This window comes from Platichthys flesus, chromosome 11 (genome assembly GCF_949316205.1).
Source record: "Platichthys flesus chromosome 11, fPlaFle2.1, whole genome shotgun sequence".
NCBI classification, from domain to species: domain Eukaryota; kingdom Metazoa; phylum Chordata; class Actinopteri; order Pleuronectiformes; family Pleuronectidae; genus Platichthys; species Platichthys flesus.
The window spans coordinates 2683942-2707727 of record NC_084955.1 but is presented as its reverse complement, the minus strand read 5'-3'; the positions used below and the strand labels follow the sequence as shown (position 1 = coordinate 2707727).

The 23786-nt window shown below is 42.3% G+C and overlaps 1 protein-coding gene across 1 annotated transcript in view; it reads right to left on the bottom strand.

The window, feature by feature from the left end:
• Positions 1–23786, bottom strand: part of LOC133964332 (furin-like protease kpc-1) — a 160555-nt gene that overhangs the window by 14353 nt on the left and 122416 nt on the right. Inside the window, exons 13-15 of the mRNA XM_062398353.1 lie at positions 10053–10163; positions 9770–9863; positions 6189–6374 (exon numbers count right to left, since the gene is read on the bottom strand). Coding sequence (XP_062254337.1) covers positions 6189–6374; positions 9770–9863; positions 10053–10163 — 391 coding nt within the window. The remainder of the gene's footprint in view (positions 1–6188; positions 6375–9769; positions 9864–10052; positions 10164–23786) is intronic.

Genomic DNA, 23786 nt, shown 5'->3' with positions numbered 1-23786 from the left:
GTTTATAGTATATTATAGCAAATTAGCTAAATCTTTTTATTAACTAAGTGGTAATCAACTTACAGTCCTGTTCATGGTATGATACAAGTACTATTAACGATGTTCCAGTAATTTTTTTTCATTTAATTTTTTTCTTATGTGAAGTACTAATTGTGTTTTTATCTTTTATGTTCATTGTATGCACCTATATACCAAATCAAATACCAGGTAGGTGTAAACCTACTTGGCAATAAATACTTTCTGATTCTGATTCCGAAGCCATGACTGTGTGGGGATGAGTCAGCCTGAGAAATAAACTCAAACCTGAAACTGCAGCAGTTAAATGGTATTTGGTTGTCATTAAGTTTGATTATTACCTGTGGAGAAAAGAAAGACACAACATATTTTATTGAGGTCTGAACAAATAGTCTGTAGTACTTTAACGCCTTGGGACTGGGACTGGGCAACATCAGATGTAAAATGTGAAACAGGAAGCAGCACAATACACATAGGCTTCAAAATAAAACCCAGAAAAAAAACCTGTGAGTGTTGGTTATGTTGGAACGGGAGCCAGTGTCAGATGGAAGAGGAGGAGGAGTCTTGCTGCGTCTACATATGTAAAGCAGCAGGGAAGCAGCAGTGTGTCAGACGGAGGCTCTGGCCCAACCTGAGCTCCTCGCTGCTCCCTCCAACACATCAATCATCCAAAACAGGGCCATCACAGCCGCACTACATGCTGGGAGATATGCACATGCAGGCACACACACAGTGCAGCCAGCTTAAATACAGAAAAACCAAACACACGCACATCTCCTACACGCACATCTCCTACACTCCTACACTCACACACACTCACACACACACACACACACACACACACATACACACTCTCTCTGCCTCCCAGCCACCACAAAGCGCACAGACAAACAGAAATAGGTATCCTGTGCCTACAGGGTGCCCTCGCCCCCGACCATCTGTGACGGGTGCCAACACACAGTGGGTGATATTTACATGTAGACCCACCCCACCTCCACACACACACACACACACACACACACATACACAAAGAAAAAAAAGAAAAGAAATACCCACAAAGGGCCGCTCGGATCGCTTGATCTCCCTAAACTCATTAAACATGCAGATATATGCAAATGTATGCACCTCTAGAAATCCACCTTGGGCCAGATTGAGTGAGTATGTGTGTGTGTGCGTGTGTGTGTGTGTGTGTCTGTGTGTATGTATATGTTTGTGGGTGAGAGTACACATTTGTGTGAATGTGCGAGTGAACTTGTTTCCACTGTTGCAGCTATGCAGGCTTTGACAGTGTGCCTTGCAAACTTGATGCTGTGTGTGAGTTTGGTAAAGTCTGCAGATGTTTATACACTTGTTTACTAGAGGCAAGCAACAGCGCATCGGATTATATTTCTACCTTGGAAATTAATACAGCTTTATTCATAAATCAAAACTAATATCACCTCTTAAATCTGTTTCTTAATTATTTGTAGTTGTATTACTTTCCGTTTGTATTAAAAAAGAATCGGTGTATCGAGCTGTAACCACCTGCATTGACATCCACTGTAACAGCACTACAAGAGTTTTAGTATGTAGCTCGCTTATGGAATTAATTATCAAAAATGTGTAAAAAATAGGAATTAGTTATTATTTATTCCTTTCAATGTTATATTATCATATTTAAAAAGCATTCAGGGGTTCATCTAGTATCTGTTGAGGCTTTCTTTGCTCAGTTACCCTTGTTATACTTTAAGTTTTTAGGAAATCATCTGATACGTTTTCACTGATATATGACACAGATATGGTATCGTCACACTGCAGCTGTAAAAAGCTGATGTTGTGTGTTAATATTTACTATCTTCAAAAATGACTATTAGGTTGTGAAATAAACTATAAAAAACCTGATGTGTTTTTGCCATACATTGTTACAGGGGTGGGCATTTGGAGACAGTGTTTAGATAATTGTTCTTTTGTCGAATCAGATCAAAATATTTCAGAAGCAGTTTTCATCTTCCCAAGAAAACTCCAGTAATATTTTTTCTATTAGCCACATGCACAGCAGAAACTCCATAGTTCTGAAATTATCCACTGGTTGTTGTGTTATCAGTTTCTCACTGTGTGTGTTTGGTTTGTGTAATCTGTTGTGGAGACAAGAGGCGAGGAACCAGAGTGACTCAAGACGAAGCACAAGAGATGATGATGGTAAATATGTGATCTGTCAGTCATGACCAGGAAGAGTGCGTGTTTGTCTGTCTGTGTCCGCACGCGTGTGTGCATGTAAGTGTGTTTGTGTGTGTGTGTATGTGTGTTTGTGTGTGTATGATTGTGTGCAACCACTGTGCTGCAGGCTTTATAATGCCATTATATTCCAACAGCTCCACTTCTCACAGTCATCTTGAGTCTCAACTCCTCTGGGAATCAGAGATGTCTCTGCTCAAAGACCGCTGTCACCCTACTACACACAACACACAAACAAACAAACCTGCACGAAAAAACACACAATCACCCTGTGGAAAGGGTTGCATTGAGCCATGGAGAGTGGTTTAGAGAGGAGAGTGATGTGTACGTGGGTTTTTATATTTTAATTTATGTTTGTGCATTTGGCTTGTCGTGGTTGTGTAATTCTCTGAAAGTTGAGCCTAATAATGTCCATACTAACAAATAGAAACACATCTTTCCCTTTGAATACCTACTAGATATGTAGTAGAGCTACAGGCAGACACCATTTAAAATATTGTTTGCTACATTAAAAACTAGAAGTACTGTACTGCAGTTGGATGCAGTTTTTGTCTACATACATTTGTCCAAATGTACACAGGAAGAAAAGCATTACCATCTGGTTGTTGAGTTTCTACAGAATTATATGAACAGCAATAGCAAAGAGTAAGACCCAAGAATGATATACTTGGATCAGTGACAATCTGGAAATATTAGTGACTGATAAGACACATCAAGCAATTCCAAAAGTCTCAGTTTAACGCCCGGGCACACTGGACACTGTGTTTTTTGCATAGGGTTTAATTTGAAAATGGCCATAAATAACACAAGTTTTACTATGATGTCACGATACGTCAACATTTTGTATTTATCCACAACGAGTGGTGAATGAGAAGGTTTTTTACATATTGCGCATCAGTCACATGGTTTTGTGTGTGTTTGAGAGAGAGAGAGAGAGAGAGAGAGAGAGAGAGAGAGAGAGAGCCTACAGCCCATCATCTGTTGTGTATTTTTTTTAAATAAATCCTATGAACTCAAATAAATAGCGGTACTACACAGTATGAAGCCAAGCATCTTCTGCTCCTGCAAATATTTCTAAATAAAAAACTTTTTAAAACAAATGAATGGGTTCAGCCAGGAGAAACGCTTATTTTGAAAACGATTACAGGAAGCATTGCAAACGTTTACTTTGCTGACATATTCGACAGACATATCTATTTGTCTTCGGAATGAGCATCAAAACTGTAATGAAAGATTAATGTTCATTTTGCTGAGAACAGCATAAGGAAAGTGAAAAAAATCACAAGAGCTCTATCCTCTAGAAGAGCAGCACTGCTTCCACGGCTGAACCGCAGCAGCAGCCGGTACCAGGTCTAATCTGTTAGAATGGGTGCAGCAATTACAGGGCCTGAGAAATCGAGTGTAAATGAAGCAGAGGTGATGTTGTCTAAAACCAAAACTGGGTCAAAATAATGTGATTCACTTTTATCTGCTTATGATCTACTCTTAATTATTATTGTCATTGATGTCGTTGATGAAATTTATATTTCTCAATTTATTATTTTTCTATCCAACATTTAAATAAAATTTCGACAAAAGCTTAATTTTACATTCTCTTTTGCTTATTATTAAATCGAAGTTATAAGCATTGTATCGACCATTGATGCTGCTCTATTATTGTTCTCACATCATGTCGGAGTGGTTTACACTGCAAAGTTCTGTGTGGGGTTTCCATACTGCGCAATACTGTCTCTGATCAACAGTAAAAGCAATGAGCAGAGCCTATAGGCACCACAGATGGCGGTAGAGTGAGCACAGAGGAGAGCAGATAAGAGAAAGGAGAGAGAGAGTTTTCCCAGCCCTGCGGTTTCGTCCCCTTCACGGAGCAGGAAGGTCAGCCGAGCCTCGAGCCATAACACTCGCTCCCTTTTCACTTCAGTCCTGCTTTTATTCCACCAGCACCACAGCACTTTTTTGACAATTGTCATCATAGCGAATCAATATAGACTCTCTACAGACTTTCCTCCTCGTGCCCCCTCCTCTGCTGCCCTTGAGGTTTTAAACACTGATCCAGCAGATAGTCCAGTTAAAGTCTTTTCCCAGGTCCTCAATTTTATAGTTTACCCTTAACTCTCTTCCATCCCTCCTTCTGTCTTTTCTCATAGTCCTCTGTTTGTCCGTCTCTCTGCTCTTGTCCTCTGTTTATGTCCATGCTATCTATACGTTTCAAGATTTAATTGGCACGGCTGCTTGTCGGAGGCAATTTTTCAAAAGAAAATTTGACAAATTACTGTACTTGTATCAGGGACTAAGCAGTCAATAATAAACAGTTAGTAGAGGTAAACTTTGAATGAGCCATGACATTTAATCTGTAATAAAAAAGATATTCAGTGTATTCAAAATCTGGGTTGTACTGGACATTATTTCAAGATAAAGCATGTTACCATCCACCATTGTAACACTTTGGTGCCCTGTATTTATGATTGTGTGTAAACATGTTTCTCTCTAATTTATGGTATAGTTGACAACGAGTGTGGACCCAATCAGTGTGTATGTGTGTCTGCTGATTAGTGGCATGGTAAGGCATGCAGCACGTCAGTTGCGAGCGCTAATTCGTGTTGCAAGCATCACGGTGCCTCGTCTTGGCCCTCCGATAATGAGCAGCACCGGTGTTATGCGGCTCAGCTTCACGGTCTTACCTTCCCATCTCATGCGACACACCGGGTCCTGGTAATTGGTCACAGAGGGGACAGTAAATCTGCGCGAGGACGTGGGAGAGACAGAGAGAGAGAGATAGAATATGTGTGTGTGTATGTGTGTGTGGTGTGTGTGTGTTTGCAGGAAGGGGTAGGTGAAAGAGGACAGGGGGTGGGTGTCTTTCATCTTCACAGCTTTTTCTCTATAAACCTCCAACTGTTTACAAGGACTGACGCCTATTTGCACACATACACACACACAAATACATACACAGAAAGAGCCCCCCCCCCACCACCTCTACTGCTTCCACCCACACGTATACAGTAAATGACCTCAGTGCACTACTGTCTGTGAGTATGGATTCTAATCAGACGTCGGCAGTATTGTGTCTGTCAAACCCGGCCAAGGTTACTTAACCTTCCAGTCTTAATTTCCCTTCCATTTTAGCTCCTTGCTCCATATCAAACATCAGCACATTTATGAGAGAGGGAAAAAAAACAGGAAGGGAAGAGTGCGGGGAGGAAAATGAAGATTGCCATGCTTGGCTGAAGCTCAGAGATGAAAGTAGAGGATGATTCACATTGCTATGGCAAAATGAACTGAACCAAGCTGAGCTGAACTGTGCTGTGCTGGGCTATTTTTAAACTTCTATACACCACAGCTACGGAAGGAAGACAATGTGAAGCAGAGCAAATAATTTCTATATCATGTGAAATAGGATTTCCATGCAGGAGGGCATGTGAAAATTAATAACTAACCTTTGCCAAGATTACTTGTATTGGTTGATTTTGTTTGCTAGCAGAGTTATACAGGACCTATACTTATACCTCAACTCTTCTCTCGATACAAATTTTTTATCAAAGGCATTAGAGAAGCTAATAAAGTCAACATTTTTGTAGGTCATCTTGAGGATATATACAGGTGAATGGATCAAGTGTTTTGAGTCAAATGTCAAATGAGTATTCAAAAAGTGGAACAGAAAAAAGCTTAATGCTTATAGCATTCTTAAGTCAAACAATAGTAAAGAAAAATAGAAAACACGAAATTATCTCTGCCACTGAACTCAATTCGAACAAAATGCTAATTATGACTAAGTTACTATGCTAATGTTAAGCAGGTGTAATTTTTACCACCTTCCCCATTTAAGTTTAATATGTTAGCATGCTAAAATTTGCTCGTTAACACCAAGCACAAAATACAGTTGTGCAGCAGCTAGGTGTTGCTAATGGGTGTAGTTATATGAAGAAGAAAAGAAACAAATTGCAGCAGGTCGCTTCTCTCACCTGGAGGCTCCACGATCCTCGTGCCTGCTCCCCCCAGCAGTGCACAGTCATCAGGATCCAGTTTATCAGGCCGTCAGTGGAGGCGTCATTGGGTCGTGTGTCCAACAGCAGTGAGACTGTGCCACCTGGAGACTTCAGGCTTATGGAGAGGTCGCCGCGACACACTGCGTGGATGCTCACTGTCACCTGGTGAGAGACAGGTGGCCAGAAATTACCAGACTGTGGTTGTATGCCTCTGTCACCTAGACAAGTTACTGTCTAAATACATCTCTTTCCACTCATATGGAATTAGCATGACCTTTGACCACGGATATCTAATAAGTCAATCTTTGAGCCCAAGAGATAACTAATCAGAAGAAATTCCTTAAAGGCAGAGTTGAGGAATTATTTTCAAGATGCCCCCAAACATGTTTTGGGCCACAATGATCTTGACCTTTGACCCTTGACCACCAAAATCTGATCTGTGATTGTAAATTAATTTTTTTTTTAATTTTAAAGGATTATCTCGAGGCACAGGGAGGTCACATGACTTTTGACTTTCTGAGAATAAATGTACCAAATTTGAAGAAATTCTCTCAAAGCATCCTTGAGATATCATGTTCACAAGAATTGCAAGGAGGTATATTTGGCCAATCTGAAAACATAATGTATCCGGCCACTGGCTGCTGCCAGAGTGGAGGCATGAAAAAGAGGAAGGTGTGAACAAGGAGACTGATGGAGGTCAAAGAATGAAAACAAGAGGGAGGATGTGGGTGCACAGGGACAGAGCAATATAAAAATGTTATCTTCCAGTGATGACGCATGTTTCTTCACAGCTTGTCAGTACCACTTTTCATTGAAAGTGTCAGAAAATATTAAATGAGGAACTGTCTTAATAAGGTGAAAAAACCCTTGACTTTAATAATTGCATCAATCAATCAATTAATCAATCAACTTTTATTTGTATAGCCCATATTTACAAATCTGAATTTGTCTCATTGGGCTTAACAAGGTGTCTTTTCTTAGGCCTCAACAAGAAAAAAAGAAATCTACCCCAAACAAGCCTATTAACACAGGGAACTTTACTTACTTTACTTGTATACTTGTCCAGATCAAATTTAACTTTAAAAGTCAAAAAAGTGTAGGGTCAATCAGAGAACATGTTAAAGAAGAAACGAAAAGTTGTTCGAAAATGGTTCCTCTGACTTTGGTCAGGAAACAACCATCAAATGTCATTTTTTCACTTTGGTCTTTGACAAGATTAGACAACAGACATACAGTAACTATAATGTATTAATTAGAATCAGAGACGCTATTTGGAGAATTTTGTACAGAAACAACTGTCATATTTTTAGTTGATTTACACAGTTAATAATGTGTAGCATATATAATAGGCTCTATGTAATGAGGGAAGATTACTCTCAGAGTACTCTCTTTATTTAAACATAAACATTTTATTGCTACAAAACAAACTAACTTACTAGCAAAAAAGAAAAGAATAAATAATGAAACCCAAAAGCAAACAATAAAAACATGAATTAGAAAGAACTAGCAAAGTAAATATGTGCAACTAACAGAAACATCTTACCACAAAGTTTGAGAAAAAATTATTTTTTCAATGGTGTCCTAAAGGCTCGAAAGGTGATAACAGCTTTACATTCAGTGAATTCCACAACACATCTCTGAACTTGAATAAGGTAAAAGGTTATAATTGTTCCAAGCTGATTATGAGTGACTTTCTAATGATCTATTATCTACAATATATATTGTGAAAATGTTAATGATGGACATCAGTGAAAGTAGAACATATTTACTTTGTTTGTTAGAAGGCAAAGTCATTCTCAGACACATTTTTTTAGAGATACCTGTATAATGGATATGCAAAAACAATATTGCACTGATACAAATGGATTCAAGTGTTTCCCCATTTTCAGTCCTCATGGTAAGCTATGTTAGCCTGCTGCTAGCTTCAGGTTGTCATCTACCATACAAATGTGAGTGAAATCAGCCTACGCATCTAACTCTTTACAAGTGAGGAAGCTGGTGCATTTTTCGAAAATGTTCTTTAAAAATATGAGATTGCGGTACTGATAATGTGAGACACGTGGATAAACTGTGTAGTTCCCCATGATTAGTTCAATCAGAGTGACTCTGGAAAGGCTCCAGTGCAGTGCTAACCTGTATTGTTTCCTCATGTTTAAATCTAAATCAAATCAGTGTAGCTGCAATGTGTGTGCGTGCCATACAGATGGACAAAGCAATGATCTGTCCACCAAAAGATAAAGACAAAGAAACGAAGAGAGCAGAAGAAAACACAGTCACAAAAAAGGCTGAGGGGAATATTATTGAGATGATTTAAATAAGCGTTTGTGCCCCGCAATCCCCCAATTCCCCCCCAGTAAACACTCTCCCTGTCCCTGTTCATCACAAGCAGCACATCTGGTGTGACAATGGCACATCGCAGAGAGAGCCGCCAAGCTGCAAAAAGACTGACAGCCCACTCCTGTTTACGGCGCGTTACCACGGCAACACATCCATCAATCACACCTCGCAGCGATGGTCTGACCCACGCTCTCTGCCAGGGAGCACAGCCGCAAAGATGAAGCCTTTTCAATTTACATGCTGACACACACTCTCTCTCTCTCTCTCTCTCTCTCTCTCTCTCTCTCTCTCTCTCTCTCTCTCTCCCTCTTCTTGTTATTTCACAAGTACACACACACTCACAAACATAGATAACTCTCACTCAAATGTGCGCGTGCATTTACACACACACTGCTGACACAGTCAAACATAAACACATTTGCATGCATGGGCATACAATCAAGAAAACACAATTTTGCCATTTTCTGCATATGACATAGCTGACAGAATACACATCACAGTAAGATCCATTTTTTTGTCTTTTCTATTCTCAGAGAAAACCCATGACACAGATACCTGAAAACAGTTTTGTGGCTTCCCCAGTTGCTGGTAGAAGTTAAGTTGCGATTCTTGATTTGGATCTTGTCAAGGGAAAAAGGAAACATGATTGAGAAACAAAGGCTGTAAGAGCAGCTTTACTGCCAAAACACAAAACAGTCTACATAGGAGAATATCTATCTTTAGGTGAAGACTGACATTTCCACAGTTATTGCCGTTAACCCTGTGTGTTTTAAAACAATAGTTTGACATTTTAGCTAAGCAACTGGAAGTAGAGGAGAGCAGCAAGCGTGGCTCTCTCCAGAGGCAACAAAATCCATCTGCTAGCATCTTTCAAAGCTCACCGGAGTCTGCCGTGTTCCAGACTCCGCTGTGTAAGCTCCGAATGAACAAACCAAACACTGGCTCCAGAGAAGGGCTTTCCTATTACATATCCTGGAGGCCACCATAGGTTTTACATGCTTTGTCGGGGGGGGAGAAGGGTATTCAGTTGGTTGAAATATATAGCTTTACAACTTGAACCGTTAAACTACTTCTGTCAGAAATAAATAATTCAGAATAGATGCCAAGACATAACAACATTTCCCCGTATGTTTACATGCAAGTTATTTCCTGAAAAGACATACCGAACATACCACTGTAGGTTCACGATATTGGATTCTATGAAAAAATATCCATCTAACCTGAACATGCTCCAGATTACTGATCTCATTAGTCCCTCCACTGCAGGCCTCTGACAGGATGTTCACACTGACCCTGCCTCCCGAAGAAAGGATCCTAACAAATAAAAAAATCATCTGTCATTCAATAGCCAAACAAAACATACAACATACAAATACACTATGAAGGCTTTTAGACCAAATAAGATGATATAAACAGTTTTATTATACACATTGAATTGAATTGAATATTAAAAACCACGGTGGTAGCATAAACATGTAAAAGCTGACAAAATATAACTCTTACCTGGCTGGATGAAGTGTGACTTCTTGGGTGCACTTTCTCTGCTGAGCAGCCGAGTTGAAGTGTGCAGCCTGCTGCACCATCAGCCCAGCATCCAACAATCCAAAGCCATACCTGTAACAAGGAGGAAACATGCACTCTGTTATGCACTATTATACCATGTCCTGATGTATATGATAAACAAGCATGTGGCAGCACTTATATCCTCACACACATGTGAGCTGGAGGGTTTTCATGTGGGCGGCTGAATGTGCTGCAGGAGCAGAGTAAGTGTAATGGCTCCGACATGAGGAGGCAACAAGTCATTGAACGAAGATGATGCCGGCCTCTGACACAATCACTCCCTGCACTGTCCGGGCTGAGGCTGAGGGCTGCTGTTTGTGCCGCCTGTAATTGCCTGGAGGATTCATCCTGAACAATGTGCCATCTCATGGACTGTAATCAAGCCTCATTATTCATTCTTCACCACACCAATCTTGGTGCTGGAGACACAATGGCTGTCCCTTAAGCGGCATCGTGACTGTATGACCACTGCCTATCTTACTTTCTCCCCTCCACCTTACCACTCCTGTTTCGCAATATCTTTATGTCTCCTCAGAATCATCTGCTCTCATTTTTCCTCTTTGCCCTCTCATTTCCACAGAGCGGCCTGTCATTCAGTCTTCTTTCCTCTTTAAATTCGCCCTCACCCTCCTCCATCAAACCTGAATTTCTTGCATCAGAACTCTCCTCTGCCGCTTCAGTGATGCTGAAATCACAGTCCTCATAACTTCCTCCTTAATTCTCTCCTTAAATGTTTCATTTTAACACACTCTCTTTCAGTTCAGCCTTGTTTAAATCACAGTCCTCATACTGAGTAACAAGGCTGTAACAACCTTCATCCCTCCTCCTTTTGGAAATCCAGAGGGGGTGACAAAGAGCTACTATCCGCTATTATTACCATAAAAACCTTATGCCGTTAATTTGCAATAAGTGAAATTCATTATCCTGGTGACGGGGTCTCTAGCAGCAGCAGCAGCAGAGAGAGACACAGAGACAGGCGAACGAAGAGGGCTGATCAATAACTCAATCTGCTGCCCTGCATGGGGCTCCATCTCCTCTGTCTCAGACTGTCAGTGTGCGTGAGGAAGAGAGGCAGGAGCTGCAGCCCACACCGTCCTCGTCCTAACAGCACGCTGCACGATCAATGGACACAATCTAATCAGCCACTATCACCACCAATGACTTTTAGCATGTAGGGCCCAGCATAATAGCATTAGGCAGATGGGTGTGCAGGGTTGAGGTGAGCTACTGAAGTTCAAGGTCATTCTGGGAGGTTGTGAAAGCGGTGAAGAGTTGGAGCAGAAGCAACCTGTACCCCTTAGCGAGAGCGGTGCGCCTATTAAATGCCATGGCTCCCGCAGATCGATCGGCCAGCCCGAGGTCCATGTCTGTAAGCCCACACAGACATACATTTAATAGAGAAAGCTGCAGGAAACCGGTTTACCCACAACACAACATGATGGAAATGACAGATCTTTTGTCCCCCACTGAACCACTATTCAAGAAGACTCGGGAGCTTTTCAGCAAACTCATCAACAGTAGCAAGGAATTCGGAGAGTAGGCACACAGCTACTTTGAGCTAGAGGCTTGTGATTTTCTTCAAACCACAGAACAACATTTTGATTGTTGTAGTGATTTGTTACATTCCTGAGAAGTTTAATCACAGGATTTTTTGGTCCTAGAATTCCTGCAGAAAAATAGGTTTAAGATTTGAAAAGTCTTTAAGATGAAACCCATGTAATGTAATGCATATCAAGCAATTAGTCACATAACACAGCCATCCAATTTTCTACTTGTTCTTTCTCCACCTCCTGCGTGGTTGGTGGGAGGTTGAGCCAAGTCGACTACAGAGTGACAGCACATCTTCTGTCCACGCAGCACGAAGCATGTTAAACCCCCGACCCCCCGCCTCCACACATATCGAATCTGCGGCCCTCGCATATCCTCCATCCACTCTCACTCGTCGACAGCGAATGCCCTTGTAAACTCTTACTCCCTCCATGTCTTTATCCATTAGGGTGAAGGCCACCCCCACTCCCCCCCCCCCCCCACCTATCCATGGGGCCTCTTTGTAACTGTCGAGGAACCCTTTTCACTTTTTGTTCTGCAGGCCTTCCCAGGTCCTTTCTCTGTTGATATTCACACAATCTGCCAGCGGCGGAGAAAGGTGCACACAGACCCGGCTAGCACAGAGATATCAAGATCTCCAGGGGTCGGGGTCTTTGCCTCGTCTCTACACTCGTCGTTAAAAACCACAGCTTTAACAACTGCAACGCTGAAACCAAAACAGATTTTTGCAGCTTTCTGGGGGACATAAGTATGGCGTTCTCACCCCTTGTTTGCACTGGTATGTCCTGCTAAGTCCTCCCGAATAGAAGTGGCTGTAAAGAATCACTCAAGCCGCACTAAGCAGCTGCCTGTGAGTTAGGTCATTTTCCCAGGAGCCCCAGAGTGGGCACTGGCAGGACCTCAAAAAGCGGGGACACCATCTGTTCAGGGCCTGAAAAGGTTGGTGACACCTTCTGTGGTATCAACAACTTCTAATTAAGTGGCCAAGAATGCAGCAGCAGCAGCTCCAGTGCATGATTGGTGGGCCTGCCTTAGTTAGCTGCCTTAGACAACAACATCGCAGACCCCCGGTGAGCGTCACGCACCTCTCCCTCACATCTGGCCATGGAGTAATTAAAAATAAAGAAAGAGTGGATACAATAAATACTTGATGACTTGAGCCACCAACAAAAACTATATTTACTCTTGTTATCTAAAAAAAAAATTGTCCACCCTTTGTTCTTTTAATTGAATGTTTATCAGGAGCATAGAAAACAGCATTAACCCTATGGTCAATCCCTGGGTGGTTTGTTTCTCCTATATCATGATGCACTAATTTCATTAACATTAATATTTAAATGAAATAACAAATAGACTTAACATCCGTCTGATTTCCATCGCTCGTACAGCCAAATCTGCTGCTGAGAAATGTTACTAATTAGGCTTATTAAGTAATTAAGAGGAGGTCTTAATTATATCTGTGCCACTGGGACCTGCATGGCTGTAACCGTGAAATGCTGCGCCGCACCGCTCAGCTTTTTAGGATGCTCCACAGTTTCATCCATTTCTCTGTTCTGAATGTGTGTTTTTGTACATAGAAGATTTTGGAGCATACTTTTCATGACTGTATTAGGCAAATATCTGCTCTGACATGAAATTACACAGAGAGAGGCACTCAGCAGCCTTCAACTGCAGAGCCTTGAAATGCCAAGCGAATTACCTTGCAAAGAGTTGAAAGTTTAATGAAATATATGGCGGGGGGGGGGGGGGGGGGAGGGGTTTGGCACAGGCATGGACGTAAGTCTCAGGAGAATGGGCACCAAACGGCTCTCTCAGTCTGTACAGCCATCAGTCAAAGTAGCGGCCACCCTTCCTATCCTCAAGGAGACTTCTCTGGAAGCCACAATGATCTACATCCCATGACCTCACTATCAGTGTCCAACATATTTTGATTTGTAGCTCTTGTGTTATTCAAACACAAATTCAAAAGAGGATGAAATTCAGCAGAGAGCCTTTGTTGGACTCATACCAAGGTACAGTCCTTTAAGATGTCTCTGCCCTTGTGGAGAAAGAGAGAAAGGGAGGGAGAGAGTGTGAGGGCGAGTGAGGCTGCACTACAAGCTTGGCAGAAGATTCCCTCCCTGGTCCCGAGTGCTTTTCCTTTCACTCTGGACAAAGCAAACACTGAACCGGGAGTCTTTGTTTGCCTCTTCAAAGGGACCGGTTTTTAATGCCGTGTCACTAAATGTGATAGAGCAAACTGAAATGTAACAAAATCTAAAAAAACAATGTCTTTATTTGTTATGTGTTTATCGAGCAGTACGACAACTACATGATTTCATCATGGGAGTTACATCAAGTTCAAACGTTGTGTATTCAACAACAAATACAACAAGGCTTATGATTGTGCTATTGGATTACGCATCAACATACAATAATCTACATCTAACGATGTAAAATTTGTAATTCTTTGTTTTGATATTTATAAAATTGACTCTCATGTTTTGTTTACATTATTGGCTCTACTACATTGTTGTTTGGTGTCCCACAGTCTCTACTTCTGTATGTGTAAAACAGCCTAATAGCAAAATTGACCACATATATATATGTGCGTATATATATATTCAGTTTTTTCTAACCACATTGATGCATGTGTGTATGTAAAGATGGCTGTAAAATCAACACTTTACCTTAAACTGAGTTTGTATCCTCAATAAATAGGCAAAATTCAGGAACAATAAAAACATAATAACTATTTCATGTTTTTGAAAATTAAATATTGCTTAAAAATTGCTCTTCTAAAGCTGATCAGAAATGATAAAAACACAAAACAATTATCTGGCAGTCAAAAAGCGGCATCATACACGTCGAGACACCAACAAAGATGTCAAGAGAGTTTGTGGTGATAAGAGCTGATGACGGTGTCCACCTTTCACCTGAATAATGCTGAGGATGTGTTGCTGTTGTGAAGGCCTCTGTGCAGAGAAACTCACCCTGTGTTGTGCAGGTGTGAAAGGCAAATTGCGGGTAAACTCCAGTTAGCATTGTTGTTGTATTTAGCCATGTTTTGCAGCTTGAGTCTCCAAGACCCCAAACAGAAATAACGTTTTCTGTAATGAAAATTTGAAACATACAACCGATCAAATTAAGTAAGTGTCTTGAATACTTAACCTTGTTAAGCCCAGGGACTGCAGGACCCCAAACCGAGCATTAATGAAATGCTGCTGGTGAATATTGATTGGTTCTACACAGACTACAGCCAGGGCAGAGTCACAAATGTTAACTCTGAATAAAGAGGATAAGGGAAGGATATAAGTGCAGAGTGTTGTAGAGCTTTATGTTGAATTTAAACTGCTTTTCTAACCCCTAGCAAAATATCAAGATTGCTATTTGAACATGAATTATTCATCAGTGGAGATTTAGAAGAACACGGGGTCCCTACAAACCCCCCCACCCATCTCAGTGTGGTGGATGGGGTGGGATGTGTGTGTGTGCGGAGGGTATACGGAACCCCTCTGTTTGCCTGCTGCACCCCCCTGCCGGGAGACATGGCACCCCCTGCAGGAGGTGCAGTGCTCTGCTTCCCCTGTCCCTCAGGGCGAATCGGTGTATGTCACACACACACACACACAAACACACACATACACACACACACACCCACACACACACCATTGTAGTAGTTTAGGGTTTCAGAGGACAGGAACATTTTCATTTGAGCCATATTAAATAAAAAACTAATGTTAAAGAATAAGAAGAATAAAAAGAAAGTAAGAATAAGGGTTAGGGTTAGGGTTAGGGTTGACAAAGTTGACAAAACGTTGACAAAACACATGCAAAGTAAGAAAACATCTTCATCAATTTCACAACACAACACAACACATTACAGAAACGCGCTGCAAATAGCCACACGCGCAGCAAATAGACGAAGGCGCAGCAAATAGAGGCGAATACACAACAGAAGTGTTTCCAGAGGACAGCTAAAAGGGATGGACAACGCTGCCACAGGAGACACTAAAACGTCCAATACACTATACAATTTCGGTTCTGCACAGGGTTCGGCAACCCGCGGCTCTGGAGCCGAACGCGGCTCTTCAGTCCCTCTGCAGTGGCTGTACAGTACAGTGTTGTGCATATGTTTCGCAAACGCTGAACTTAACGAATCAGTTTTCATATTATTAACGTGAACGTAACGATGAACGTGATTGAACGTCACGTTGCCTTTTTTAATCATCATCGTATCAGGCCCTCATGAAATACCAGGAGCGGACGTGGGTATGTGTGTGTGTGTGTGTGTGTGGCCAGCGCACCGGGGCTCCGACCCTGCCCACTCGCTCGGAGAGAGCCACAGTGAGCTCTGAGCTCTGGAGATGGTCCGATCTAGAGACATGCCGTCTTCTCCTGTTAAACTGAATAAGCAGCGCTAACAAGCAAGCCCCTGTTTGTGAGGCCATGTATTGTCCATAGTGAGCAGGGGTTTGAAACCTTTACTATCAGAAGAGACATTTTGCGCCCTCTTCTGAGCGAGTGGGCGGGGTCGGTGCCCCGAGACCCGAGACCGGTCAGCTCGCTACACACACACACACACACACACACACGCACACGCACACGCACACACACACACACACACACAACAGACAAACGCCCGCTCCTGGTATTTCATGAGGGCCTGATACGATGATGATTAAAAAAAGTAACGTGACGTTCAATCACGTTCATCGTTACGTTCACGTTAATAATATGAAAACTGATTCGTTAAGTTCAGTGTTGGCGAAACATATGCACAACACTGTACTGTACAGCCACTGCAGAGGGACTGAAGAGCCGCGTTCGGCTCCAGAGCCGCGGGTTGCCGATGCCTGTGGGGAACCGAAATTGTATGGTGTATTGGACGTTTTAGTGTCTCCTGTGGCAGCGGTGTCCATCCCTTTTAGCTGTCCTCTGGAAACACTTCCGTTGTGTTGTCGCCTCTATTTGCTGCGCGTTCGTCTATTTGAAGCGCGTGTGTCTATTTGCTGCGCTTGTGTCTATTTGCAGCGCGTGTGTCTATTTGCAGTGCATTTCTGTAATGTGTTGTGTTGTGTTGTGAAATTGATGAAGATGTTTTCTTACTTTGCTTGTGTTTTGTCAACTTGCATGTGTTTTGTCAACTTGCATGTGTTTTCTTAAGTTGCTGTTCGTTGAGCTCTCAGGGCCAATGTAGATATGGAACCATCTTTATCTATACAAACCAAATCATGTCTAAATAACAGAACATGATTTTAGGTCAAGGGTCATGGAGAAACCACTGGCCACCCCAGACCTTCCATACGCTAATCATTAGTGGACCCACACATGCATACAGTACACACACACACACGCACACACACGACACACCGATTAAAAACCTCAACTTCCTAAGCCAACAAATACCCACACATATATCTACCATCCTTTCACAGGAAACAATATCATTGCAGAGGTACTCTCATATTAAATGACAGTGGGATTGTTGTGTGTAGTTGGAACAAATACACACACTCTTAAGCCTGAAACATGCTTCTGCGTTTTCACGGGCCCGTAAGCGCAAGAGCCCTTCCGGGTCCCTTACGTGCTTATGTATCCCTCCTTACGTGCTGACGGGTGTCGACCCCCTTTTCTAAAATTTACGGCAAAGCTCCGCAAGCTCACTCAGCCCGCAAGGCTGTGATTGGTCTGCTCTACATCCCTTCTGGGGCTGCATTTCCGGTTTCATGCCCCATAATACCGGCAGAAATCACGGAAGATTTAGAAGAATGAATATGGACCAAATAAAAGAGCACTTGGCAGAAGATATCCGATAGTATGATCACTTGTATAACCTGTCACTGACTGGCGGATTTGTCCGCCAGAAAAAGGCTACGAGGAGCCGCAGTGGCTATGTAAATAAACAATCGACGAAGAAGAAAGAAGGCGTCTCTAAGGTCGTCTCGACAAAAAGCATTACTCCGCCTAGTGTTCTGGCGCGGAATTGCTTTGTTAGACGCGCAACGGTTGGGGAAGCATGAATGAAAATGAGTCTTGCGCCACAGCGGCGTGAAAAGACGCAGACGCAGTCGCAGAAGCATGTTTCAGGCTTTAGTCTCTCCCTACTTGAACACATGTATATGGACCACAGGCTCAGCCACACAGTAATTGGCTCAGCAAAGAAAAAAGAGGAGGCCTGGATAATTAATTAATCTATCTAGCCGGGGCAGAGACGTGAGGCCAGTTTTACAGTGCTTACAATGTGTGTGTGTGTTTGTGTGTGTGTGAGACAGAGAGAGGAGAGAGCGAGACCTGTGGCCCCCGGACGATCCATGGCCTTGCATGAAATTGAAATGGCTTGCCAGAGTGCATTAGGTGTACTCTCACATTAAAACAAACACACACACACACTACAACTGATACACATATTCATCTGGATTCATGGAGCTGACAGAGATGTGATCTGAGTGATCTTTAGTCATTTCACACATGAAACGGAAAAAAACCAGACTGGTGCCATTGTATATATATATATATAAGTAAATATATAAGTATATATATACTTTTACTATCAGTTAACGTAAGACCTGAGATGTTCCGATACAAAACTCATGATAACACCTGTCCATGTCTCAAGTGACGATTGCCAGGGCAATGCACCATCTCTACCAGACTCAGGTCAAAATGCCGTACTTAAAAAGAACTGTTATGGTCTTTTGTTATCATAATCCAAGCTTTAAACACTTTGTAAACACAGCTTGTACATGGACAGCAGTTATTCCCGTGGGCACTGCACTTAATCTGTGGATTGGGCGGGTAGGGTCATACAAATTAACACTGATTAATAAAATGTTATAAACTGTTGGTGAAATGATACATCTACATTAGGAAGCTATTAATTAAATTCTCTGAAATGTAAGCAGAGCAGAGCAGAGCTACGGTCTGATATTCTCCACAGCACACTCTCATCAGGATAAGAAATGGACCACAGCAGGCAAAACACATCTAAAAATCTTATCTCATCTAATTGTAATGCAAGACTCTCTGTGTGTCTGTCTGTACATGTGTATGTGTGTGTGCAATTTGCACACATGACATATTTAGTTTTGTGAAACCTTGAATAAAGAAGTCATGCGCTCTGCAGCAGAGGGGTGGAGCGTCAGGATTTTGGACTTCATATTGTGAGCCCAACTAACATGGATCCGAACAGCGGAGAGAAGAAATTTGCTCTAAGAAGTACATAGAAGAAATGTATTGCAAGGAAACCGCTCACCATGGAAACGCAGCATAGTTTTAGTTTTTTCATTTAACCAACGTACAACTACAGATAATATAAAAAATGGGTTAAAGGGTTTTTTGGGACAGGTGTCGGTAAAAATAAGTTTTAACAACTAATATTTTCTTTTAGCCCTCTTAATGGTCTCTATAATTTTTTTCGGAAAAAATAATCTGGCTCATTCGTTGCTAAAGGCTCAAATTACATTACATTATTACATTACATTACATTTCATTTAGCTGACGCTTTTATCCAAAGTGACTTACCATAAGTGCATTCAAACCCGAGGGTACATACCAAGGACGACAAGAATCAAGAAAGTACAATTTCTTCAAAATAAAGCAAAACTACAAAGTGCTATAAGTAAGTGCCATTTAAGTGCTACTAATGTGTTAGTTTCAAAAGTTGTTAGTAGTATATTTTTTTATTTTTATTTGTTTTATTCAAGGTAAAGTCAGAAGAGGTATGTTTTTAGTTTTCAGCGGAAGATGTGTAAACTTTCTGATGTCCGGATGTCAATGGGGAGCTCATTCCACCATTTAGGAGCCAGGACGGCAAACTGTCGTGTTTTTGATGAGTGTTTAGCAGTGAAGGAGCAACGAGCCGATTAGCCGAAGCAGAGCGGAGTGAACGAGTTAGGGTGTAACGTTTGACCATGTCCTGGATGTAGACTGGACCAGATCCGTTCACAGCATGGTACGCAAGTACTAGTGTTTTGAACCGGATGCAAGCAGCAACTGGTAACCAGTGAAGGGAGCGGAGGAGAGGAGTAGTGTGAATGAATTTAGGTTGGTTAAAAACCAGTCGAGCTGCTGCATTCTGGATGAGCTGCAAAGGTCGCATGGCAGTAGCAGGTAGACCTGCCAGGAGGGAGTTACAGTAATCTAGATTCATCTAAATTAATCCAACAACTAATCCGTAACTGTGTTTGCCTGCTGTTTGTTGCTTGTCAGGTTGTGCTTTTTTTTTAACCGTTGAATATCTTGATTTGCAATGCAGCCAGTTTATCCTTATTTAGGATATATCTTATTTTATTCAGCATTTTGTTAAGGTATCTAACAAAACATTGCTGTGGTATTTGTGCTGAAGCTTGGGTGATGAGGAAAGAGGTGAGGAGTGTGAGTTGAGAGAGTAGCGCTCCACAGTTCGAGACAGTTTGTCAAACTCAGGGTGGGATGTGGAACTTAAGAGTATTCCAGCACAAACCAATGTTAGTGGTTGTCAGATCTAACAACACTATGGGTACAACACACACACACAAGCAGGCACACACGCGCACACACACACACACGCACAGACACACCTCAGATGAGGAGAGAAGTGGCAGGTACATCACGTCTATGGTAACAGAACAGCAGATGGAACTGGCAGGCAGACACAGCACTTTGTGCTTTGACATGCACACACACACATGCACACGCGCACACACACACAGACACACACACACACACACACAAAAACAAACATGCAATAACAATCTGCTTTTACCTTATGGTGATGAAATATCACATTTGACTATCTGCTGTCAGAGTGTTAAAAGGTGCAGGTCACATATAAATTGCTCCTCCAGTATAAGAAATGAAGGTGTCAGAGTGTTGGTCCTATAAGGTGTTGTCTGTTTGTCTCTCCAGGGCATCATATGAGTGACGGTGTAGCTACCGGCCCAGATGATCTAAGAGATAAATCATCCTTAGTCACTCTCTAACCGCCTGACAGACAGAAAGGCCTAAGTACCTGGGAGGGTGGCAAAGGGACACTTTAAAACCTTCAGTGATGAGGAGTATTGCCGTGAAGAAAACAGGTCGGCGCCCCAAGCTCCCTCCTATCCCCCCCGAGTCTCTGGCTGCCATTTTGGCTGCGTCTCAAGGCGCTATTCTGACTCTATCTCATGTCACCGTGCTGGCTGTCGTTCAATTCTCACATTGGCTCCTGTTCAGCCTCCATTCTGGCTCTGGTTCAAGCTCCACAGTGGCTGTTTCAGGGGCTTCATTGTGGCTCTGTTTCAGCAAAGTCGCCCCTCCCCTGCCTCCCCTCTTTGAGTTTCAGCACCCCAGGTAGCTGGCCTCCTGCCCGGCTCGCAGATCAGTGGGAGATCCAGGCTTGGGCCTTTTGTTTGGGGTGGCATTTTGCCTTTGTTTATCCATCTTGCCTGTAATCTAAACACCCAAAACATCTCATGCTTGACAAATCGGCCCTGAGACGAGGGAGCAACGGAAGACAAGCGGCTGGAAGCGATTCAACCCCGGGCAGAACTGATGGTGTCCGACTGGGTCTGACCTCCCAAAGGTTAAAGACACGTTCACTTACAAAGCAATCAATTACCAAGGATGTGTGGGTGCTTTTAACCAACCTCCCCCCCTGCCTGCCACACAGCCGGCATTATTGATGAGGGTTCCAGCATACAGCACACTCCAAGCTGTAGTGTGTATTACATTTCACAATTGAAATAAATCTCATATTCCTGGTGTAACTGCCTACCTGAGCCACTCTCCTGCTTCTTAATGTTTTTCTCCCCCCCTTCTCCACCTCCTCTCTCGTCCCCCCCCCCCTCTCTCTCCCTCGCCTCTGCAGGTTGTTGTTGCAGGTTTATTCTGGTAGTTGGGCTCTCCGTGGGCACCGGCAGCCCCCTCAGCTGTTCCACTGGGTTTGTAATTACCATTTCATTAAGAATGACAGTTTCGGGGGTTGAAGCACCATTTCATCCGGGGTCTCGTGGGGAAGGCGCTTGCCAAATTTCCAGTGTGAATGGCAATTATCTCTCTTCGTGTCTGCAATTCACCATTTTGTACTGTGGCTTGACGGCGGCTAGGAACATTTAGTTGGATTAATAATAGGTCTGGGATATTTACACTGTAGCCCACTCAAGCTTAGCTCTGTGAACAGATTGATATGAGCTATCAGGAGTTATAGAAGCAACCCAGTGGAAACACTACAGAGGCAACCACGACTTCTTCCTTGAGAAAACACTGTAGCAGGAATAGTACTTCAATAGAACTTCCACAACACCGCATAATAACTGTAGAGTTGGAGCATTTATTTAAGGTTCCTTTTGTTTCGTGTAAAAGGTCTTTTGCTTCTTGTAATGTCTCTTTTTTGTGCAATTACTCAAATGTCTCAGTGCCTCCACTTTATTCAAGTTTAAATGTTAAACTAAATCATCACAATGTGTTTTTGTGATGATGCCATTCAATACACAAGTTACATATGTAACACTTGCACTAGTGTGCCTTATTATTATGTATTCCAGGTACAAAAAGACTGATCAGAAACCACTTTAATTTTTAGAACAGTGCACATGTACAGTAAGTACAGTACCAGAAATTCATCCACTTTACATCCATTATTTCATATGATCTGCATGACCTTGCTTCTCTTTGAATGCCAACATTTTTTTTTAATGTCCTTGTCTCTTAATGTACAGCTTATCACTTGCCAAGGTGAGTACATTGTTATAGAATGAGTCAAGTTAAATTGTTTAAGCCATATCATAATATTAACATGTACGTAGATATGAACGATGAAAGGATGAAGGATGACTGGTGGCCTTCACTTATGGCCTTGAAATGATCCTTCAGTTACGAATCTAATGCAAGACTTCAGCCAATGTGAAAAAAAAATCAACTCAATATCTTTTAAAGTTTTAAGTCACCTCTTAGTTTTTTCCAGTTTGAGTAATGGCGACCTGTCATCTGCAACACTGTCCATTACAGTATATAAAAGCTATCGAGCTGTGGTCAACCAGTTGACTGGTTGATGGGTTGATTGATATGCTCTCGTCCAACCAAATTCCCCAAAATGGGGAGGATGCCTTTGGTGACATAGTTGGTGTCTTAGTTCTCCAAGTCAACATCTCTGGCCCCTCATAGATGTTGAATGGATCAAATGTAAGTCGTTTTGGATAAATTACATGTAATGCAATGTAATGTAAAAGTCAGAACGGAAACACTGGTAGACACTTATTGCGGCCATTCTACAAGATGTCATTGTTTTCTTGCCGTTTCTTCTTCTTCACATTTGACATGACACTGGCGGGTTTATAACGCTGTCCCCATAAGTCCTAGAATAATATCCTCTCTGGTGCATACAACATCTGCTTTACAGACGTTACTGTAGATAAACAATTATCATGATATGTTTCACAACTTTGGCATTGACTTGGTACCAAACTATCGGTCCTCTTGACATCCCTTATGCCGCATATACCAATTTTGTCTACTCTTCACTTCTTTCATAAAAATGTCCCATTCATCACAGCATTAGATCTGGAGATGTTGTGGTGTAGGAATAGTTCCCTTCAGGCCCAGTGTGGACAGGGAGATACTGTATCAACCAACACACAAGGATTGTGTTAAGATAGACCAACTGTCTATCTTGACCAACTGAGCAAACAAAAAATGTCAGGCATCCGCTGTGCTGAGTTATAAAGAAATGACTCACATGATGTCTACTGCGAGTGACGGCTGCAGCTCTTTAATTGCATGTCTGCGCTGAATGATGGGATACTTAATTCGTACACATTCCACACAATTGCTTTTCATACTGGCAGAGGCCTGGGGAGGCAGCGGAGGAATTCTGTGGCCATATGGAGAGGGAGGCAGAGCCCAGGCTGAGTGATCGGGAGCTTCCCGCCTTGCCCCTGTACCAGAATGGCTGGTACACTGCTGAAGCAGGAGACGGGCACGTGAAGCTGCGACTAATGAAACACATTCCACACACACCACGAACCATACACACACATGCAAAGAAGTGAGATATGGCGAGATTTTATTTAGCTTTGGCCTCCATAAAAGCGAAAATTAATGAACTTATCCACTTTGTTAATTTTGTTGCCACTCCATTATCATTATGGTATTACTACCAGCGAATTGAACGTCCTTGTCGTTTAAACA